We start from the raw sequence: 17,573 nt of genomic DNA, 5'->3' as shown, positions 1-17,573 counted from the left end.
CATTTGCCATCCTGGTTACAAGTGAGAGGGAGGTTCTCTGATGAAAACACAACACAGTCCTGAGTGTAGACCATCACAGGGTCTCAAAGACATATAGACCAGGCTGTTCTTGTGATAAATTTCTCGTTATTCCTTTGAAAAGTAGTGCATTATAATTCAGATACCCCACAGGCCCTGGGTTATGCAGATACAGAACTTTAATTCCAACTCGCCTCCATCAGGTGGGAGGTGGGTGAGCAAGCAAGGAGCCAAAGCCCCTGCTTGCTATCAGCTGCCACCAGCGTTGGTCTTGTAGTACTTGCAGACTGAATATGGTACAATCACTGAATATGGTCCTGATCAAAACAATCAAACTAGGCGCGGCCACTCAAACATGAATGAAGATGATGTTATTTTTGCCTATTTCTCAGCCAAAATGTGCACCGTTTGGTGATAACATTTGACTTGTGTGTTACTTGTCTGCCACGTCGGAAACAGCCGAAGTACAACATCACCGATAGTAATGCCTGTGAGAAAATTTGTAGGAATATGCAGGAATAACTGTGACATACAGTACTGGCCTCTACCAGAGAAGTTTTAACCATGATGGCACCAAAAAGGGTCACCGTATTTGGACTGGTGGGGTCTGCTGCCCACTTGGATGTGGTGACCGCATTACTTAGAAATGCGCTAAATTACTGAAGCCAAAATAGATTGCAATTTTTGACTTGAGAGCTTTCCTTCAAGAGGCATAAACAAAAATCCATAACAAACTCAAAGAAAAATAAATCCCTAATACAGGCTAAAAGTTCCACAGTGACTGCAGGCAAAGCCATGAGAGAAAGGTGCTACATTAATACTCACTGTGTGGAAGCGTGGACGAGAATCTGACTAGAATCCCAATTGTGCATTCCAGTAAATGACTGAATTGCTTAGGTGTGTTCTAAGGTTCTGTAAATCACTCGTGGTATCATTCTTTCAGCCTTGACGGTGTCAAATTGTCGTTGAAGCAAGCGAAGAATAATAAAAACTTAATAAAATCTGCTAAATAAATGCTCACTTATAAGCGCTGAGTGCTTTAATATCCATCATACTCATATCCAACTGCCTGTTTATTGTCCTTGTCAATATGCTCCAAAGCAGCATAATGCGACTCGCCAAAAAAAAAAGAACTCTTAATTAGGAAACCATATCAAAACTTGATATTTTTTTATGACTGCGATATAGTTCACCAACTTCATCCGACAGAAACTGATGAGCAATCTCTTTGTACTTCCACCTCTGGATAAATAATGACTTCCAAACTCATAAAAGAGTGTAAGGTGGAACAAAGATAGAGGAAGACAGGTCTCATATTCATTGTCAACACATTACAGAGTTGATGATTTCCTTTAATGAATCTGCCCCAGAACCCTTTCAACGCCGTGGACCATCTTTGAAAAACAGTCATTTGTAATCAGTCTGCTGTCTTTTTAATGATAAAATCAGTGAGATGCAATCAAGGATTGTAGCTCCTAAACCTTTTATTGATACCCCCTGCCTCCGCTCTATTGTACTGTGCCAGTCTTGTTATAATTTATGATCACTGTCGCGCACTTCAAACGCTCTTCAGGCCCTGTAGATATAATGCCCCCTTAATTTATCTGAGAAGTAATGCATGCGATTACCCCTTGGTTGCTCACCATAATTAACGGTTCTTCATCCTCTGGCTGTGTCCCAGAATACTCAAAAATTTTCTGTGTGTAACCACTTATTAAAATATTAGACCTCTATCCATAAGAATGCATCAATTACAGGTTCATTTTTTAAAATGATATTTACAGTAAAACAGGAAGGCTGTGTACAACTCTTCAACGCACCTAGACTGAACCTGAGGTTTTAGACAACATCCCAGTGAGCAGACTGTGCTTGTTCCAGTAAAACAAAGATATTTCAGAGTGGCTGACACTGGCTGCTGTCCCATCCTTGTACTGCCAGACTTGAGTATAATTTTTGTCACAGTTGACAGCAAAAATGACATTGAGAGGCTGCAGCATGTGCATATTGGTTATCTCTGAATTAGTTTTACTCTTATTGAATAATTACAATTCATTTTGCCTTTATTCGTGAACATGTTTATCTTCTTTCTGTCATGGAATACCTCAGGGAGCGATTCTGGGGCTGATTTTCTTTTCAATATACATGCTTTGAACAGGCCATTTTATAGAAATACATCAGACTTTGAAAGTGCTTAACAATACTAGAAACTCAGTAATAACATAACAGTGGTGTATTAAGCAGATTAGAAATATATCATAATGAACTGATGTCATGTACAGAAATTAACTAAAGTAATATGTTAATAGATTGATATTGACACTCGGTATATCTTAGACAAAAACTGATAACGCATAATATAGATACCCAAAATCAAAGGCTATTAATGGGGAACATATTTTATAAGTAAAAACTTGTATAATGGTTTGGTAACCACATGTAATCTGCTAAAACTCAGTTGTCTATATCTGTGAATATTAGTTTAACAAACTGTTCTTGAAAATATCCTTTATTTTATCATCACATGAAGGTAAAATCATCGTAATTCTGGTACTGTAACAATGATTCTGGGAACCATTTGTCCCGTCATTATTTCTTTGACCTCTTACAAATGACCATAAAATGAGGGAGCATATGATTAATAACTGAGGGACAAAGGGAACACTAATGACAGATGGAGGATATGTGAAGTGTTCAGTCTCTGCAGGTTTCACTTGGCAGCACGACTTAGACTAACTCTCCCGGCTCAGGGTCCTCAAAGACTCGGTCCTTAACTCAATTCTTGGACCTGAACTGATCTCATTTAAGTGCGTGGCTCAAAATAAATCTGCTATGTTAATTGTTATTTACTTTTTTATGGGCGAATGATAAAATGAAAAAAGTTCAAATGGGATGTGTTGATAGCATAAATATATCAGTGATTTGTTGTCGCATGGCTAATATGAATAGTAACTAAGGTTGTTCTCATGCAGTCTTTTTACTTAATGTATAAACAATTAACAATAATTCATATAGAATCAAGGCGAGCACGAGCCAGGGGAAGTCCTGCGTCCGTTTGCAGCCGTTTTTATTCATGGCCATTTAACCTAAACCGCGATCTTCTCCTAACCCTAAATGTAGGTGCTTTAACTTGACCAGACCCGTGCCACACGTTAAAATGTTGCATTCTCCACTCAGAATAAAAGGAATATCCGGCATGTTTCTTGAGGTCATCTCTATCGGGGTTTGCGCAGGCGCATTGATGGCTTATGTTACTGGACATCCATAGCATAATTCATGAAATATTGTGCAGAACTTATTAATGTTTCATGAGAATACATTGAATAAATAAATCTTTTTTCAAAAACCCTGCGGACAAAGAAGGATTCAAAACCTGCGGTGTATTCTTAAGCGAGCAGGTGTCTGTCAAGAGAAGAATTTGCCAATCAAACCTTAACATTTTCAAAAGAACAGCCAATAATAATTTTGGATGGGATCAATACTTTTTCCTCTTCAACTTCCCCTTTCCCAAACACAAATAAGATGCCAATCAAATGTTATCAATGCCGGTTATTTGTGTCTGCGGTTCTGTAATTTGAGGATTACACTCACCTATTGTTGGGCTGAATGACAGGTGTCAAAGAATGTAAAATGTGAAGAGCAGGGCTGGTTGATCTGTGTAACTCCTTTCACATGATTTTCAGCATAATAGCAACTTTAACTGGTTTTAATTGCTCAGCCAACCAGTGGGAGCACTAATGTTCTAGAAAGAGGAGACAAACGTTTTGAGTTATTGAGGGCTTGCTGGTCGAAGGTGTTGCAATTGCTGAAATTAAGTCCTCCTCACTTTAAAGTGCTTTCCACCCCATAATTAAGTAACATAAAGCAGAACTTTGTAAGTTGCTCCTCCAGCTGAGATCAGCTCCAGAAAACTCTCTGAGGTGCAGCGGAGCAGATTTTCATCCATGAAGGCTGTCAAGTCACTCCTCCAACACGTATGAGGAGTTTTCCTTCATCGCCTTCAGTCACTTTATTCCCCGTTCGGATCCATCGCCGCGCCTTCACACCGGCACTCATCATCGTTAGATAGTCGAGCTGAGACTGAAGCTCAGCTTTGGCAAGGATGATTTTTTTTTTTTTTTTTGCGTGTATAAATAAATAATAATTATTATTTCTGTCAAAATCCAGAGTCAGACATTAATCTGAGACACTCAGTTTGGCGAGCTGACGGGTATGGTTCAGCAGCAGTGTGGCACGAAATGAAAACCGAAGCAGAAAAAAAAAATCAAGTAAAAATTATTAGATTTGTCCAGACACAACCAGATTATACGGCTTTGGGAATGGATGCAAGGACTCGGAACCCAAAGCCCAGTGTGTGGCATGTCATTCAAACCCTCCGAAGTAAAGCAGGATCTTGAGAGGATTCTTCCGACTCTTGGCGGATGAATACACCTCAACTAGATTATTACACTGGAATGGAATAGATTAGCCAAACTATTTTTTATGGCCTTGAACGACGAGGCGAACCTTGAAGAAAAGGTTTGGCTTTAATGATTTTTTTCTCTCTGGTATGTTTTCACACTGCACATTTAAAGCTTATCAGTCCTTTTGATAAAGGCAAGTAGCTAAAATAATAATTGACACAAAAAAAGTCGGAGCAAAGCTGCACGCGAGCTGTTTTCATTCGCAAAAGAGTGTCAGCATTTGCCTGAGATTCAGTTGTCAGTTTATCATTTTTCCTGCTGTGACCGGGTCACCTGCATTGTCAAAACACCTTCCCTCAGGTTGCTGCCTGTAGACAATACGGTCATTAGTTCTGCCACTGTGCTTATGGAAGAGAAGGCCCAGGTCAGCGAGACACAGAGCGGTGAATGACATCCTCTCCAATTATTTGTCACCTCAACACAGGCTGGTGCAGGGACTTCAGAGGGCCGCGTAAGACAAGCAATTAAATACAAAAAAAAAAAGATTCTGATCACCACAAAGCTCCAGTATAGTGCCCTTTAATCTGGCCCCCGTTGTAGTCATCATGTCTTAAAGTGATACGGACTAAAGTACTGTAAACACATTGATTCTCAGAGAACTCCCTCAGGGGGTTTTCGAAGTGGGATCCATCTGTATAAACAAGATCTTAAAGGAAATCTGCTCTACGGATTAACAAGGCCTCTCAGGACTACTTATTAAACCCGCTAACATTTATTTCAGTGTTGTTTATACTACTGTCTGGATTCTAGTTAGACAACAGAACATGCCACTATCAATACAAGAAAAAAAAAGAGAGAGAAAATATGACAGGAATCAGATGCTGAATTTGAACAAAAGCTTATTTGGCCCATGTGTATAGAATTGCAGCCGCAGGGAACATAAGTCATTAGTGTTGGGCATTGAAGTTCAGTTGGATATTTTGCCAATCACAGCGACGAGCCACAACACAAATGCTACAGCACATTCACTTGTTTACTAGTTATGTAAATATGTCATTTGTCTTCGTGACCAGATGACATTCAACGCGTAAGATTCAGAATAAAGCGGACCTCTTGATTACAACACCATATCGAACGATTTGTATTTAAAATGTACTAGAAGAAGTTCCTCAAACAGTAAAGGACACCACACAAGGCACAAATGCTACTACTACCAATAATAATAACAATAACGATAATCATCATGAGATTAATTAACACTCGTTCCGTACGTCTATTCGAAACTAAAAACTAGATTTTAGCGTTAAACAGAACATGGAGTGATGCAAGAACCTGTCATGTGCTTCGATTTCCCAGATCTCACGGGTTTGCAAGACTTCAGTAAAAGACTTTCTGCGATCCGCGTACGACTCAGACTATTTCAGTGCATTGCACAATCACAACGCGTTAACAGTTTACAGCTCAGTTCTGGAATATTCTGCTTATTCTGAGGCTTGACGACTAAAATCTGTGATCAAAAATGTTCCTTGGGCACATTTCAAGTTCTTCATGGTCATCGTTCTCATAAAGAGGATGATAAATGGAAGACCTTTCACCCACTGACGCATCCCCTCAGTCCTCATAAACAGGACAGCAAAACAAAACATGAATATCATTCTTGATTTTATCCAAACCTTTCCTCTTCTGGAATGTTCTTAAACCGGCTGTTTGCAATACCGTTCCTGAATATAACATTATTGTTTTGATAGTTATCATTTTGATTGTTATTCTGTGCTGGAGCACTTTAAAAGTCAGTAAATTGGCAATTTTGGTGTCGATACATCTGCAGACCATTTTTCTTCTCACAAAAGAAACGGTGCACTGCTCTCATTAGGAGAAGGGAGACTAAATACAGACTCAAACTCAGCCTGCTTTCTTCTTCTTTACTCTTGACCGGGTCTACCTGCTCATCCTCACACAGGAAGTCCGAACCTCATCATCATAACCTTTATATGCTGCTGATGAGTGCTTTTATCGCTTCATTTGTTTGTGAATTTTCTCTGGCGATGACTTTTTTTTTCTTTTTTCCCTTTTTGCTCACATTTCACTAATTCCTTTCATCCCGACGCACCTAATACGAGCTGAATCAGGTCTCCTGGAGATGGATTGACTGCCTGATGATAATCTAATGAATTTCTGCATATATGAATGTGGTAAATGAGGATGCATCTTGCTTCTCATAAATTACAACTGATGGAAGTGTGGCATGGGGGACAGCTCTGTGCATAATGAGGCTCAGTGGCACAGGTATCATTTAATTAAAAAGTGTTGTGACAAAGGATGTATGTATCGAAACAGTCAAAGTTAACTCCTGCAGAGAAGATGGATGGCGAGGGAACTTGGCAGATGTTTTGTGAGGAGAATCTGCGCGGGCAAAAACATTTACTATCACCGCTGCATGTCACCCACTGAAGTTTCAATTGATTTATCGTGCTGTTAAATGCTGTTGCTCTGCTGGCGTTTCAGCAATGTCTGTTGATAACCGGAAAGTCTGTCCAGAATTTAAGAGACTGATGTGTTTTGAGGACATTTCATTTTAAAATGAAGCTCAGATCAGTGCAGTAGCTTGAAACCCCATTAAGTGTATGATCACTTAAAGTTTTGTTGCACATACAGTGGCAGCGGAATGAGTCTTAAAACCCAGATATGCATCTGCCCCGCCAGGGTCGATCCCTCTGGCCACACAGCCCTGGGGGGGATGAGCTCGTGGTTAAATGGCTGGAATTGCTGCTGTGGTGAATACATGTTGAAGATACTGTCGTCTTTTGTTCTACTCATCAGCTTGAAATACACGAGCAAGTATCATCATGGAGCTCCTATTGGTCTTAAAAACAGAAGTTGCTCATGAAATAGCCTGCACAGGCTCTGGCTCTCAGTGGTACCAGCTTAACATTGACTTCTTCTTTGCTTCATAAAAAAGTGACGAGGCTATGTGAAGACTATCTTGAACAAATCTCTAAGTATCTTGTTATTTTGATCGCCATTGAGCAAAATTTTTTAAAAATGTGAAGCGTGGAAATCCTACCAGCTCTGCTAACATCTGCGTTGGCGGTACACGAAAAGCAGAGACATTACCCTGCCATCAGTGAAAGGTCTCGTGCCTAAAATGTTCTTTAATGAAAGATTAAACGCTCTTACGATTGTGTTCAATATAACAAACAAGACACCAGTAACATTTTCAAATGAAGTGTAAAGTTCAGCACCCAAAAGTCCAATGATTTTTTTACACACTTGACCCAGTGAAGCTTTTACCGAATGTAATTAAAGGCACCAGAGAGGCAGAAGATTTAGCAGTGAGAGGGCGGCTTTCCCCTGGCAGACTTCTGCTGTTTAGGAGACAGTTCACTGTTCTGCTGTTTGCTTCTTCTTTGTATCCGTTTGTCTGGTTCCGGGGCAGAGTGGAGATTGCTTTTGTTGTGTTACTTGTTATTGTCGTACTGCTTTGCTATCATTTGTCCAACTTAAGGGTTGAACACCACGGAAAAAGCCTATGTGTTCATTCACGCTACGCTGGCTGTGTTTAATTTCACTCTTTGCCAGCGTTGTAGAGTAGTTTGCACTGCCTCGTGCCAATTCTTCTCTTTCTTATACCAGGACGCAACTGGAATAGTAAATATAACAGGAAACCCAGGGGGGCCCAATACTCCTGGGGTTTCCTGCTAAGCTCGGAATAAAGTGTAAGCAAGGCGACTAAGTGCAAAGGGAATGAAGGAACTGTGGGCAACTCCCCCTGAGGGGCTGACAGATGCTGATGCTGACAGATTGAGAGAGTGATTATTCACAGCTTAGGAGATGAACTAGTGCTTGTGTTAGCGGGCTCCCCTGGCAGCAGAAGCACTCCCAATCTCTCCTCCATAAATCACGTACATACATGCTGGCACAGTTTGAAAACGGCACCACAGAGCAGCGGTGGTCACGCTGATGAAAGACTGCTATCAGTGACCACAAGAGCGATGCAAACAGGAAGCTGTGCTGTGCTGCTGACACCGGAGGTCTTTATGCTCATCTGTGACTCGCCGCTCACGTCTGGTTGGCTCTGGATGGGCCTTAATGGCTATTTTGCAGTGTAACCGCCATTGTATATCATTGTGTTTATGGATTTTAGTGGTTTGTGAGTAGAATCCATTTTGCCAGGTATGTTCTTGTGTCCTCCTTGCTAATAGAGGGGCGGCTAATCGTCGTCCTGTAGGGAGGAACTACTGTCAGCTACAGCTGTGATTTACTTTAGCTGTGAGGACTGTTACCGCCTTAAGAGGTTCGCGTGGATGCCACTATAGCATCAGCTATCACAAGCATATTCCCTCTTTGAAAGAAGAGCAGAGAGCAGCTCTGAAGGCTTTTCTACCGACTGGCTGGGGCTTCTGCATGGGTTCATTGATCTGATTGGTTGAAGTAAGATCATGATTGACGAATGCGTCATCCCTTCTCACTGTGAGCAGCTGTTCTGCAACAATCTGTTGTTCAGAAATCCCCAGAGTTTAGTAGGTGCAGATCTCTGATGTCTGCTTTTGTGAGAGTACAGCTAGAGGAAGAGCCAAGCAGGAATAGAGCTGTGGTATGACTACATGTTTAGAATTTGATTTGGCTGATATTTGACTGACATATTTGATACAGTATACATGATATATTTGACATTTTAATTGACCGTAATTAAAATGTTCCCTTTTCACATAGATCTTCTCACAGCTGAACGGGGTTTTTTTTTTTGGTGTTTTTTTTTCCCAGCCTTGGCTCTCATCTGTCAAAAACACGTCCCTCAAGCACTTTTTTAGGAGGCAAATGATTAGCCTGATGATTAGCCTGATAGCATCCATCATTTTAAGAGCTCAAACTGTGGGGCTTTTTACTTTAAGACAGCTTGCCTGCATTTGCCGTAAAATAACATCAGCAGGGCGCACAGTGGCACATGTTGGCTTGCTGAACTAATTTGCCGTTTGACATGCAGATTTACTGCTGATGGTCCACTTTTGACAATGCATGAACAAACAGATGGACTTCGTCAATACCATATCAACATGTTTCAGCTGCTGCAGGTGAGACACAAATCTGTATTTCTATCTTTTGCTGTGTAGCCTCAGGTTTTATGCAGCTTTTGCATTCATAGGAAAGCTAAACTTCATTTACCAATGACCTTTGAAAGCCCAAGTGTAATCTAAGGTTGGTTGTGCAGATTTCAGAAAAGTTCCAAGAGGAAAATTTCCTGAATTAAGCTGAGTTTTTGTTTCAAAAGCGGTAGAAAATACAACCCACGATTAGTTTTGGATTTAAAATTCACTCAGCCGAATCTTTGACTTTGGGTTCTTTTAGTTCATCCTCAACAAAAACTTGGATTCATTCATGTTCAACATTTCGTGGAGATTCAGGTAACATCAAATGCAGGACTCATGGCCATTGAAATGCAGCGTTCAGCGTGCAGCAGAGGGGGTGTATAAACCAATCGGAGAAACCATTAATCTCCCAACAAGCACCGCTTCAAAACGCAAGTCAATATTTCAAAGAGAAAGAGAGAGGAAAAGAAAACATAAATAAATGAAAAACTGGTGGGATGCTTGATGTCACCAAATATCTTTCGAGAGCGCAGAAGAGTTGCAAAGACAGAAACGTTGCAGCTCAACCTCATGTGATCCGTCCAGTGCTGAGAATCTCTGGAGGTGTAACTCCCACCGACACCTCTGCCATTTGAATTAACCTAACACCCATATTCTGTTTGAATATTTGCAAGAAAAATTAATAAATTGTCTTCCAATAGCTTCCATGTCACGAGACCCAGGAACAGGCCTCAAGACAAGCCTTTTATATATAACGTTTTTCCAATACGTCCATTTTATATGAATATCTTATTGAAGAATTAATCTCTTTTTAATAAAGCATTCACGCCTTGTGACCGAGTTACACAACAATACCATATATTATTAATAGACTGGACAAATAAGTCACGCCTTTTTCATATGACATTTTTTTCATATGACATTTTTTCAAAATGTCTATTTTATATGAATATTTTATTGTAAAATTAATCTTTTTTGTAATGCTTTCATGCTTTGTGAGCTAGTCGCAAAACAATACCAGATATTACTAGAAAGATAAGACACGCCTATTTTTATGAGATTTTCCAATACCTTGAACCATTGCTATGAATTATTTATTGTGAAATGAGTGGGGTTTTTTTTTTAAATAAAAAGCTTTCATGCCATATGGTTATTAATGCTTGACTATTATTTTCACTCTGCAGGATGTTTACTGTGTACTTGCTGTTTCACGCTATGTCCTACTCATACGTGTCCACATGCACATTCACATGTTCTATATGCTCGTGGAAATAAACCCATCACACGCACAAATTAACCTCTTCCTGTCTACCTGCTCTCTGTAAATTAAATGTATTGATTTTTTTAAATTATTGCCGATCCTTCATCATCGGTTGGTTGTACAGGGTCGGAGAAAATAAATAAAAAAAACACGCTGAGAGGGGAAGATAAACAGATTACTTGAACATGATAATGTTCGTTATGCAGTTAAACAGTCCTCATTAACATTGCAAAGCCAAGGCAAATAAATTCAATTAGATGCTCCGATGAACTATGAAGGAATTCAGCAGTTTAAGTTATTGCCCCCTTAAGCACAAAGCAGCAGCTTCAGAGCAGCGTTGCATGTCAATGATTAGTCTGGGAACAAAAGGGTTAACAACCAATTTCTCTGCCAGAAAAAGGCAGGTTTCTGCGGACTGTCATTCAAAGGTAATTTAAGGAGCAGTAGTATCTCCATCTCCTACGACGATTTAATTTAATTACAAGAAATGAAATGAAATATTGTTATAACGTGTGGCAAAATAACTAAGAGCGACTAACCTAGATGACCACGTCATATTGATTTTAAATGGATTTTGGTAATTTATTCATTGACTCTATTTGAAAGTCAGGAAAAATGTTTAAAAATTAAATTAACTGGTCCCACCTGTGTTTGACCTATGAATCAGAAGTAATTCCAGCATATTAATTGTCATTTGATTCCCCTTTAACCCTTGTATGTTGCCTCTATCCTTGTAACTGCGCATGTTTTATCATTTCACATCTTAAGATAGAAATGCACTCGTTATTTTACAGTGGATGGATTTGCTGTTATATTGAAAATACCTTAATTTGATTATACTAATGTGCCCCGTGAATAATTAATCTTATATCTGCTTGTCATAGGATTACTGCAGTAAGGAAGAACAAAAAATGTTGCAATATTTTTGGTAGTTCAGTCAGACGGACCGATTTTATTAACTGTTGTGCTCTGAAGACTGTAAAGACGGGAGAGGAGGGCCACGTTTTTAAAAACGGCAGAATCATTCGGGCCGTCACTTGGACGGACTGATGGCTTTTCACAGCTGTGGATCTTTCTGACACAACTTGTCAACACAACATGTGGGACCCACTCGAAAAAATAAGGCAGACTTCAAAACCCAAATCCCATTGCACCCCATCCATAAGTAATGAGGGCAGGTTTGTGTGTGAACGGCCATTTTTACTGCAGTTTCACTAACACTTTGTTCTAGTTAAACCGGCCATTTTAGATTTGGTTTATCAAATTTTTATCAGTGTTGCTTTTTGCACACATTATTGAAAAAGCATAAATGAGACCAAATGAGTTCATGGAGATTAGAGTTAATCGGCCATCTTTGTGTTTGTTTGCTCTCCGTACATTAACACACATTTTTGTAATACTTGATGAATAAATTGTTCACACTCGTCCATTTTTTTTTTTTTTTAAATCTGCATCTCAATTCAAAGTTGCCTTTTGATCAAGCAAAGCGTCCGTTTCTTTGTGGCTGGCGACCAAATCCGGTGGAATTATGGGGGATCATGTACAGTACGTGGCAGAAAGTCAACAAACTCCGTCACGTGCCTCAAAGACCCATCGTCTGCTGCGGGCACTGATTTTAGCCTGGTGGTCCTGCCGGTGACCTCTGTCCTGGTGTGTTGGGGGGTCAGGGTCAGTCTGCCTGACCCCAGGGTCGCAACGGTATGAGTGATTGTGTAGTGTGATGTTGCTAATTTGCATTGTTGGTATGGATCTGTATTGTATCCAGTGCTCCAAGACAACAGATGAAAATCAGCTGTCTGCTTGCTCTGAAGCGCTCATCTTTTATTCTTGGTGAATAATTAATATATGAGGGCGCACGTCGATTTTTTTTTTTTTATAATTAAACAATAGTATCCTATGAAGGGCATTCGGGATATTGCAATAATATCCTGAATATGTGCAGTATTCCATTGTGCAGCTATACAATGACAGTAAAGACAATGAATTGAACTGAATTGATTTGAACTGAATTGATTTGAACTGAATTGACTTGAACTGAATTGAATTGAACTGAATTGATTTGAACTGAATTGAATTGAATTGAACTGAATTGAACCGGTGCCAGCGGTGATAAAAATTCAACTTCTTTTTCACTTTAAGGAGGATAGCTCCTGAATTGAAACAGGCTCCATTCGGTGTATCTCAATCCAAGGTTTTTTTAGAGTATCGAGTTGTCTTCTGGAAGACTTTGAGGAGGCTGTGAGGTTTCCTCCTCACACAAACACAGGCTGCTCCTCTGTGTTATTTGAAGCTACATTTTGCAGCTGATGGAAGATTTCACAGCTACACCTTATCGTTCTCTTTCTGGCCAAAGATCTACTTATCCCTATTTGTCAGATGCAGGAAACTACTTGTAGTTGCTGTTCTTTTGTCATACATATACTTTGATGTTACCACACAGTGACTACCAAGCGTGGTTCTGTTTCACCCAGCAGAAATCAACCACGTCACCACTCAGACTTTCAGATCAGAGATGTATATTTTTATGAGGACAGAAGACGTGATTTTAGTCCAGCAGGGATGCTTAGTCAGCTGACAGTGCTTCATTTAAACATGAAGTAAAGTTCAAATGTCATTGTGAAGGAAAAGAATTACATGTATATGTCAGGTTTCAATGCATAATTTGATATTCAACCCAAGAAGCAAATGTGAAGGGGAGTAAAGCAATATTTCAGAATGTAAAAATTCAATACCGTGTAATTCTTTTCTTCAGAAGCTGCCTGTCAATAAATCAATGGCTGGGGAAAAAGGCAGCATATAACTGTTCAGCACCTTGTTCATGAACTTCCCTTCTTTCAAACGGAGCATTTATCAAGCTCTGACTGAGTCAAATGTCAGGAAGTATAATACGTAAAATGTAATTACAGATGTTTTCCAGTTGACCCTTTTAAACTGTGACTTTCTTTGCAGGTTATTTTTTTTCTGTTGCTCGAAAAAGAAAAAAGAAAAAAAGGCAGCACCACAGGAGTTGCTTCAGTGCTGAAATAGCTTTTAAGTGGACTCTTGGTTGTTTTCTCTCACATTTGGCCTTTTCAGGAAATCTACCAGCATTTTCCCCTGCTTGGGTTCATGTGCGACCTGAGACCCAGAATCAATTTTCTGGGAAATCTGAATTTCCCAATTCAGGACTTGATTGTTCCAGCCAGCGTTTATATTTGATCCACAGTTTACTGTAAAAATGCCACGCGTGTCTTTGGTGAGTTTATTTGTCATGTAAATAAGCCTATCACTGTCGTGTGGGATCTTTGCAAGATATGTTTCTGTCCTTGAAAGGTGTTTTTTTGTTTTTGTTTTTGTTTTTTTTAATCTGCCATAGGCTGTGGTTACACTACTGGTCATCTCTTCTGTACTGATCAAGAACTGAAGTGAATCAAGTCATTTGTGACCTAGAAACTGCCCCTGTGCTTCTTCATATTGATGTCCACCAGTGGTGTGATTGCTTTTGGGTTCCTTTGTTAGATGGCTCCTCTGTTCATGAATAAAGCAATCTGGGAGGTTAAGTGAATGGCCTTGAATTGTGCTTGATTGCAAGCCTCAATTTAAATCACTAAAAAAAACAACAAAAAAAACTCCAGTTTTAATGAAAATGCCCTCTTTGTGTGTCTTTCTTGGTTTCAGGCCAGTGGGGACATTGTATGGGGGAAGAGTGTGGCTCAGGCGGGTTTCAGACCAGGACAATATGGTGCGTTCACGCAGAGGGCTGGACCACCCATCACTCTCACTGTAGGCACCTTGACAAGCCTGAGAGCCGAAGACATTGCTTTAAGGTCTGTGATTGGCACCAGGACCTGTTTGAGTGGGAGCTCTCAGACTGGGCTGGTTGTGTTCTTGTTCCTTTCTTTTCCAATGAGCTCAAGCTGAGGACGACTGAATGTATTACAGCCCAGCACGGCATCCAGAGGCGCAAAGTCCAGTGTGTACGCACGTCAAATCGCACCACAGTCAGCTCCAGGATATGTGAGTTCTTTTCCCAGAAGCCACCTTTGGAGCAGGCGTGTCTCATCCCCTGTCCCCAGGACTGTGTGGTCTCAGATTTCACCTCCTGGTCAGGTTGCAGTAAGACATGCGACGTTGGCCTGCAGCATCGGACTCGAAATGTCCTGACAACACCCATGTACGGAGGGGCCAACTGCCCCAATCTGACTGAGACCAGGACTTGTTCTAGCACTGTTGACTGCCCCACTGGGGAGGACGAGTACCAGTATAGCCTTAAAGTGGGAGCCTGGAGCGAGTGCAGACTACCCCACCACAAAGATGCTCTGTTTAGTGGTAGAACCACTGTGGATTTCAGCAGCTCCAAGGACAACAATACAGTCCTGTTGCACACAGAGGCCTCTCACCCCCACTCTCGCCACCACCCCCATGCCCATCAACCCAAGTACCCCATGATATGGGAACTGGAGGTTGGATACCAGACACGACAAGTCCGCTGCACACGGAGTGATGGCAAAAATACCATGCTGAGGTAAGCCAATTACATGCTGTAAAGACCTGTCACAGAGAGAGAATGAAAATGGGAAACTGAGGTGAATGGATGAGAAATAAACACACAGTGAAAAATGGGACGCTACCTCAGGTCCAAGATAAAGATTATAATGAAAGCTGCAGGAGGAGTAGGCTTACGGTCGGAGCAGCTTCAGCACCTGTATTCATCTTACGTGAAGCTCCTCTCCATTTTTATGAGATGGAATGTTTGTGTATACATGAGCTAGATTTGATCAATCATCCCCTCTCATCATCCCACTGCTTCAATGTCTCCATGTGGACTTCTGCTTAGTGAAATAATAAAATTGACATGGGTTATTTATTCAATTATGGTGAGATTATGTTCGAGCTGGTGTTTCAGCGTATTAGCATGGCGGCGGGGCACTATTGTGGTAAATGTCAAGTGCTGCTCTACTCCTGTCCCTGCTGTTTGAGCTAACTGTGGTATTTGGATTTGATAAGAATTGATTTTTTTTTTTCTGCACATGCTCTCACACACACGCACGCACGCACACACACACACACACACACACACACAAAGTAGGCAAGCACATACAGTAATGAACAACGCTCCATCTTGTACTTTCCCTTCAAGGAGAGAGAAAATCATTGCAGGTGCACAATATTGACTACATTCCACCATTCAGCCCGCCCAGTGTGCATCACCTGATTCTTGCGTCGACTGTTTATTTCACTTGACATTCATAGGAAGGATTTCTACTTTTTGACATTACAGGCCTCGTGTGGTGGGAGCCAAATTATGCAACTTTTTATGAGTTTGATGATGGTGTGTTTTCATTCCTAGCAAGGCGGGATCAGTGGCTTTATGGCCCGAGCGTGAAGGGACCATTTACTGTACAGTGACTGATTAGCATTGTATTTACTCAGAACTGGGAGTGGAGCTTTTGAATATAGATTTCCCACTTGAATTGAGCCTCATTCTGGTTTTCTAATTACAACCTAATTAAAAAGTAAAATTCTAACATCAGCATTGCTCCCACATCTTAATAACCCAGCTAAACTGTCCAAATTAAACAATAGAAGTCGTAATTACACAACTCATCCACTTGTTTCATATTTCTAAGCGTATCAACCACTTTCTGACTTTATATATACAGCTCTGAATATTGGCCCTGCCATGCATAAGTAGAAGCAAAGAATTTGTTTATCAGGATATCACAGTGCCCCCTTTTAATGTCTCTTTTTTTACATTTCCTTTTTTTAACGTTTCTTTCTGTACTTGGTGAAACCTGGCTGCTCCTCTAGATAAATAAAAACCACACCTCACACCTTTCACGCATGTGTTTCATTCACTCCCTGCAAGCGGATTCTTGATCTCCCAGGGGGGTACAAAGGTGTGAATGTATGACGTTCAGCTGTCAATAGTCTTCATTTTCTCTTCTTCACTTTGTCTTCCACAGTCACTTTAACACGTGTGTCTTCTCCACCTGCAGTCTCTGTACCAAGTACAACTCCCCCCTGACCTTCCAGGCCTGTGTGATGCCCAAAGACTGTCAGACATCCGGCTGGTCCTCATGGAGTTCCTGCTCGAAGACCTGCCGGTCCACCGACCTGTCTCCAGGTTACCGCCTCCGGTCAAGGATCATAACTCAGATCCCAGTCAGTGGGGGGAAACAATGTCCTGCCCTCGAGGAGAAGGAAGCTTGCAACATCATGGGAGATTTACTTTCAAACTGTCCCAGGTAGACCTCAGTAGGGAAGGCTGTGATCACACTTTTTCAGCTGACAATCCTCAGACCTTCAAGATCTGTTGGTGTGTGATCCCCTGATAAAAATGCTTATTTGTCAAATGTCAAACTCTAAAAACAAATACTGACTTTTAATTTAGCTTTTCAGGCCTTTGTATCCAGGATGGTGATGAGAGAGAGCCTGGAGGCTTCAAATATTCATGATTTCACTATCCATTTAATTACATTTTCCCATTACCTCAATTATCTTGTGACACCTTAAAAGCATCAGGGCTTCCCGGCCCAATGGACATGACGGCAGCCATCGTTTGACTCAAGCTCATTGTTTCTGGGGTGGATGAGTTTATATAGGCTTTGGCTAATATTACACACAGTAAACAAAGTAGTCAATAGAGAATTATTTTCCCTGCTGGTAGGTCTTGTTTTATTTGCTAAATCTACATGAAGTGCCTCAGAGCAGAGGATTTACATGATTAGGGAAAACTCATTACGGAAATTAAGCATTTGATAGATTACTACAGGCTGTTGTTCTGGTAAACTCCTTGAAATTATTGCTTTCTGCACCACTGCATTT

General features: G+C 40.7%; 1 protein-coding gene across 1 annotated transcript in view; it reads left to right on the top strand.

The window, feature by feature from the left end:
• The window catches only part of thsd7ba (thrombospondin, type I, domain containing 7Ba), a 208,141-nt gene that overhangs the window by 83,672 nt on the left and 106,896 nt on the right, over positions 1-17,573 (top strand). The window contains exons 7-8 of the mRNA XM_086219797.1: positions 14,424-15,270; positions 16,745-16,993. Of these exons, the coding sequence (XP_086075923.1) occupies positions 14,424-15,270; positions 16,745-16,993 (1,096 nt within the window). The remainder of the gene's footprint in view (positions 1-14,423; positions 15,271-16,744; positions 16,994-17,573) is intronic.

The sequence above is a fragment of the Aulostomus chinensis genome, chromosome 12, assembly GCF_037954235.1.
Source record: "Aulostomus chinensis isolate RoL2024-O1b breed Wild chromosome 12, RoL_Achi_v1.0, whole genome shotgun sequence".
In the NCBI taxonomy this organism is placed as follows: domain Eukaryota; kingdom Metazoa; phylum Chordata; class Actinopteri; order Syngnathiformes; family Aulostomidae; genus Aulostomus; species Aulostomus chinensis.
Note: the sequence above shows the minus strand (reverse complement) of the source record. Positions and strands in the feature narration are given on the sequence as shown.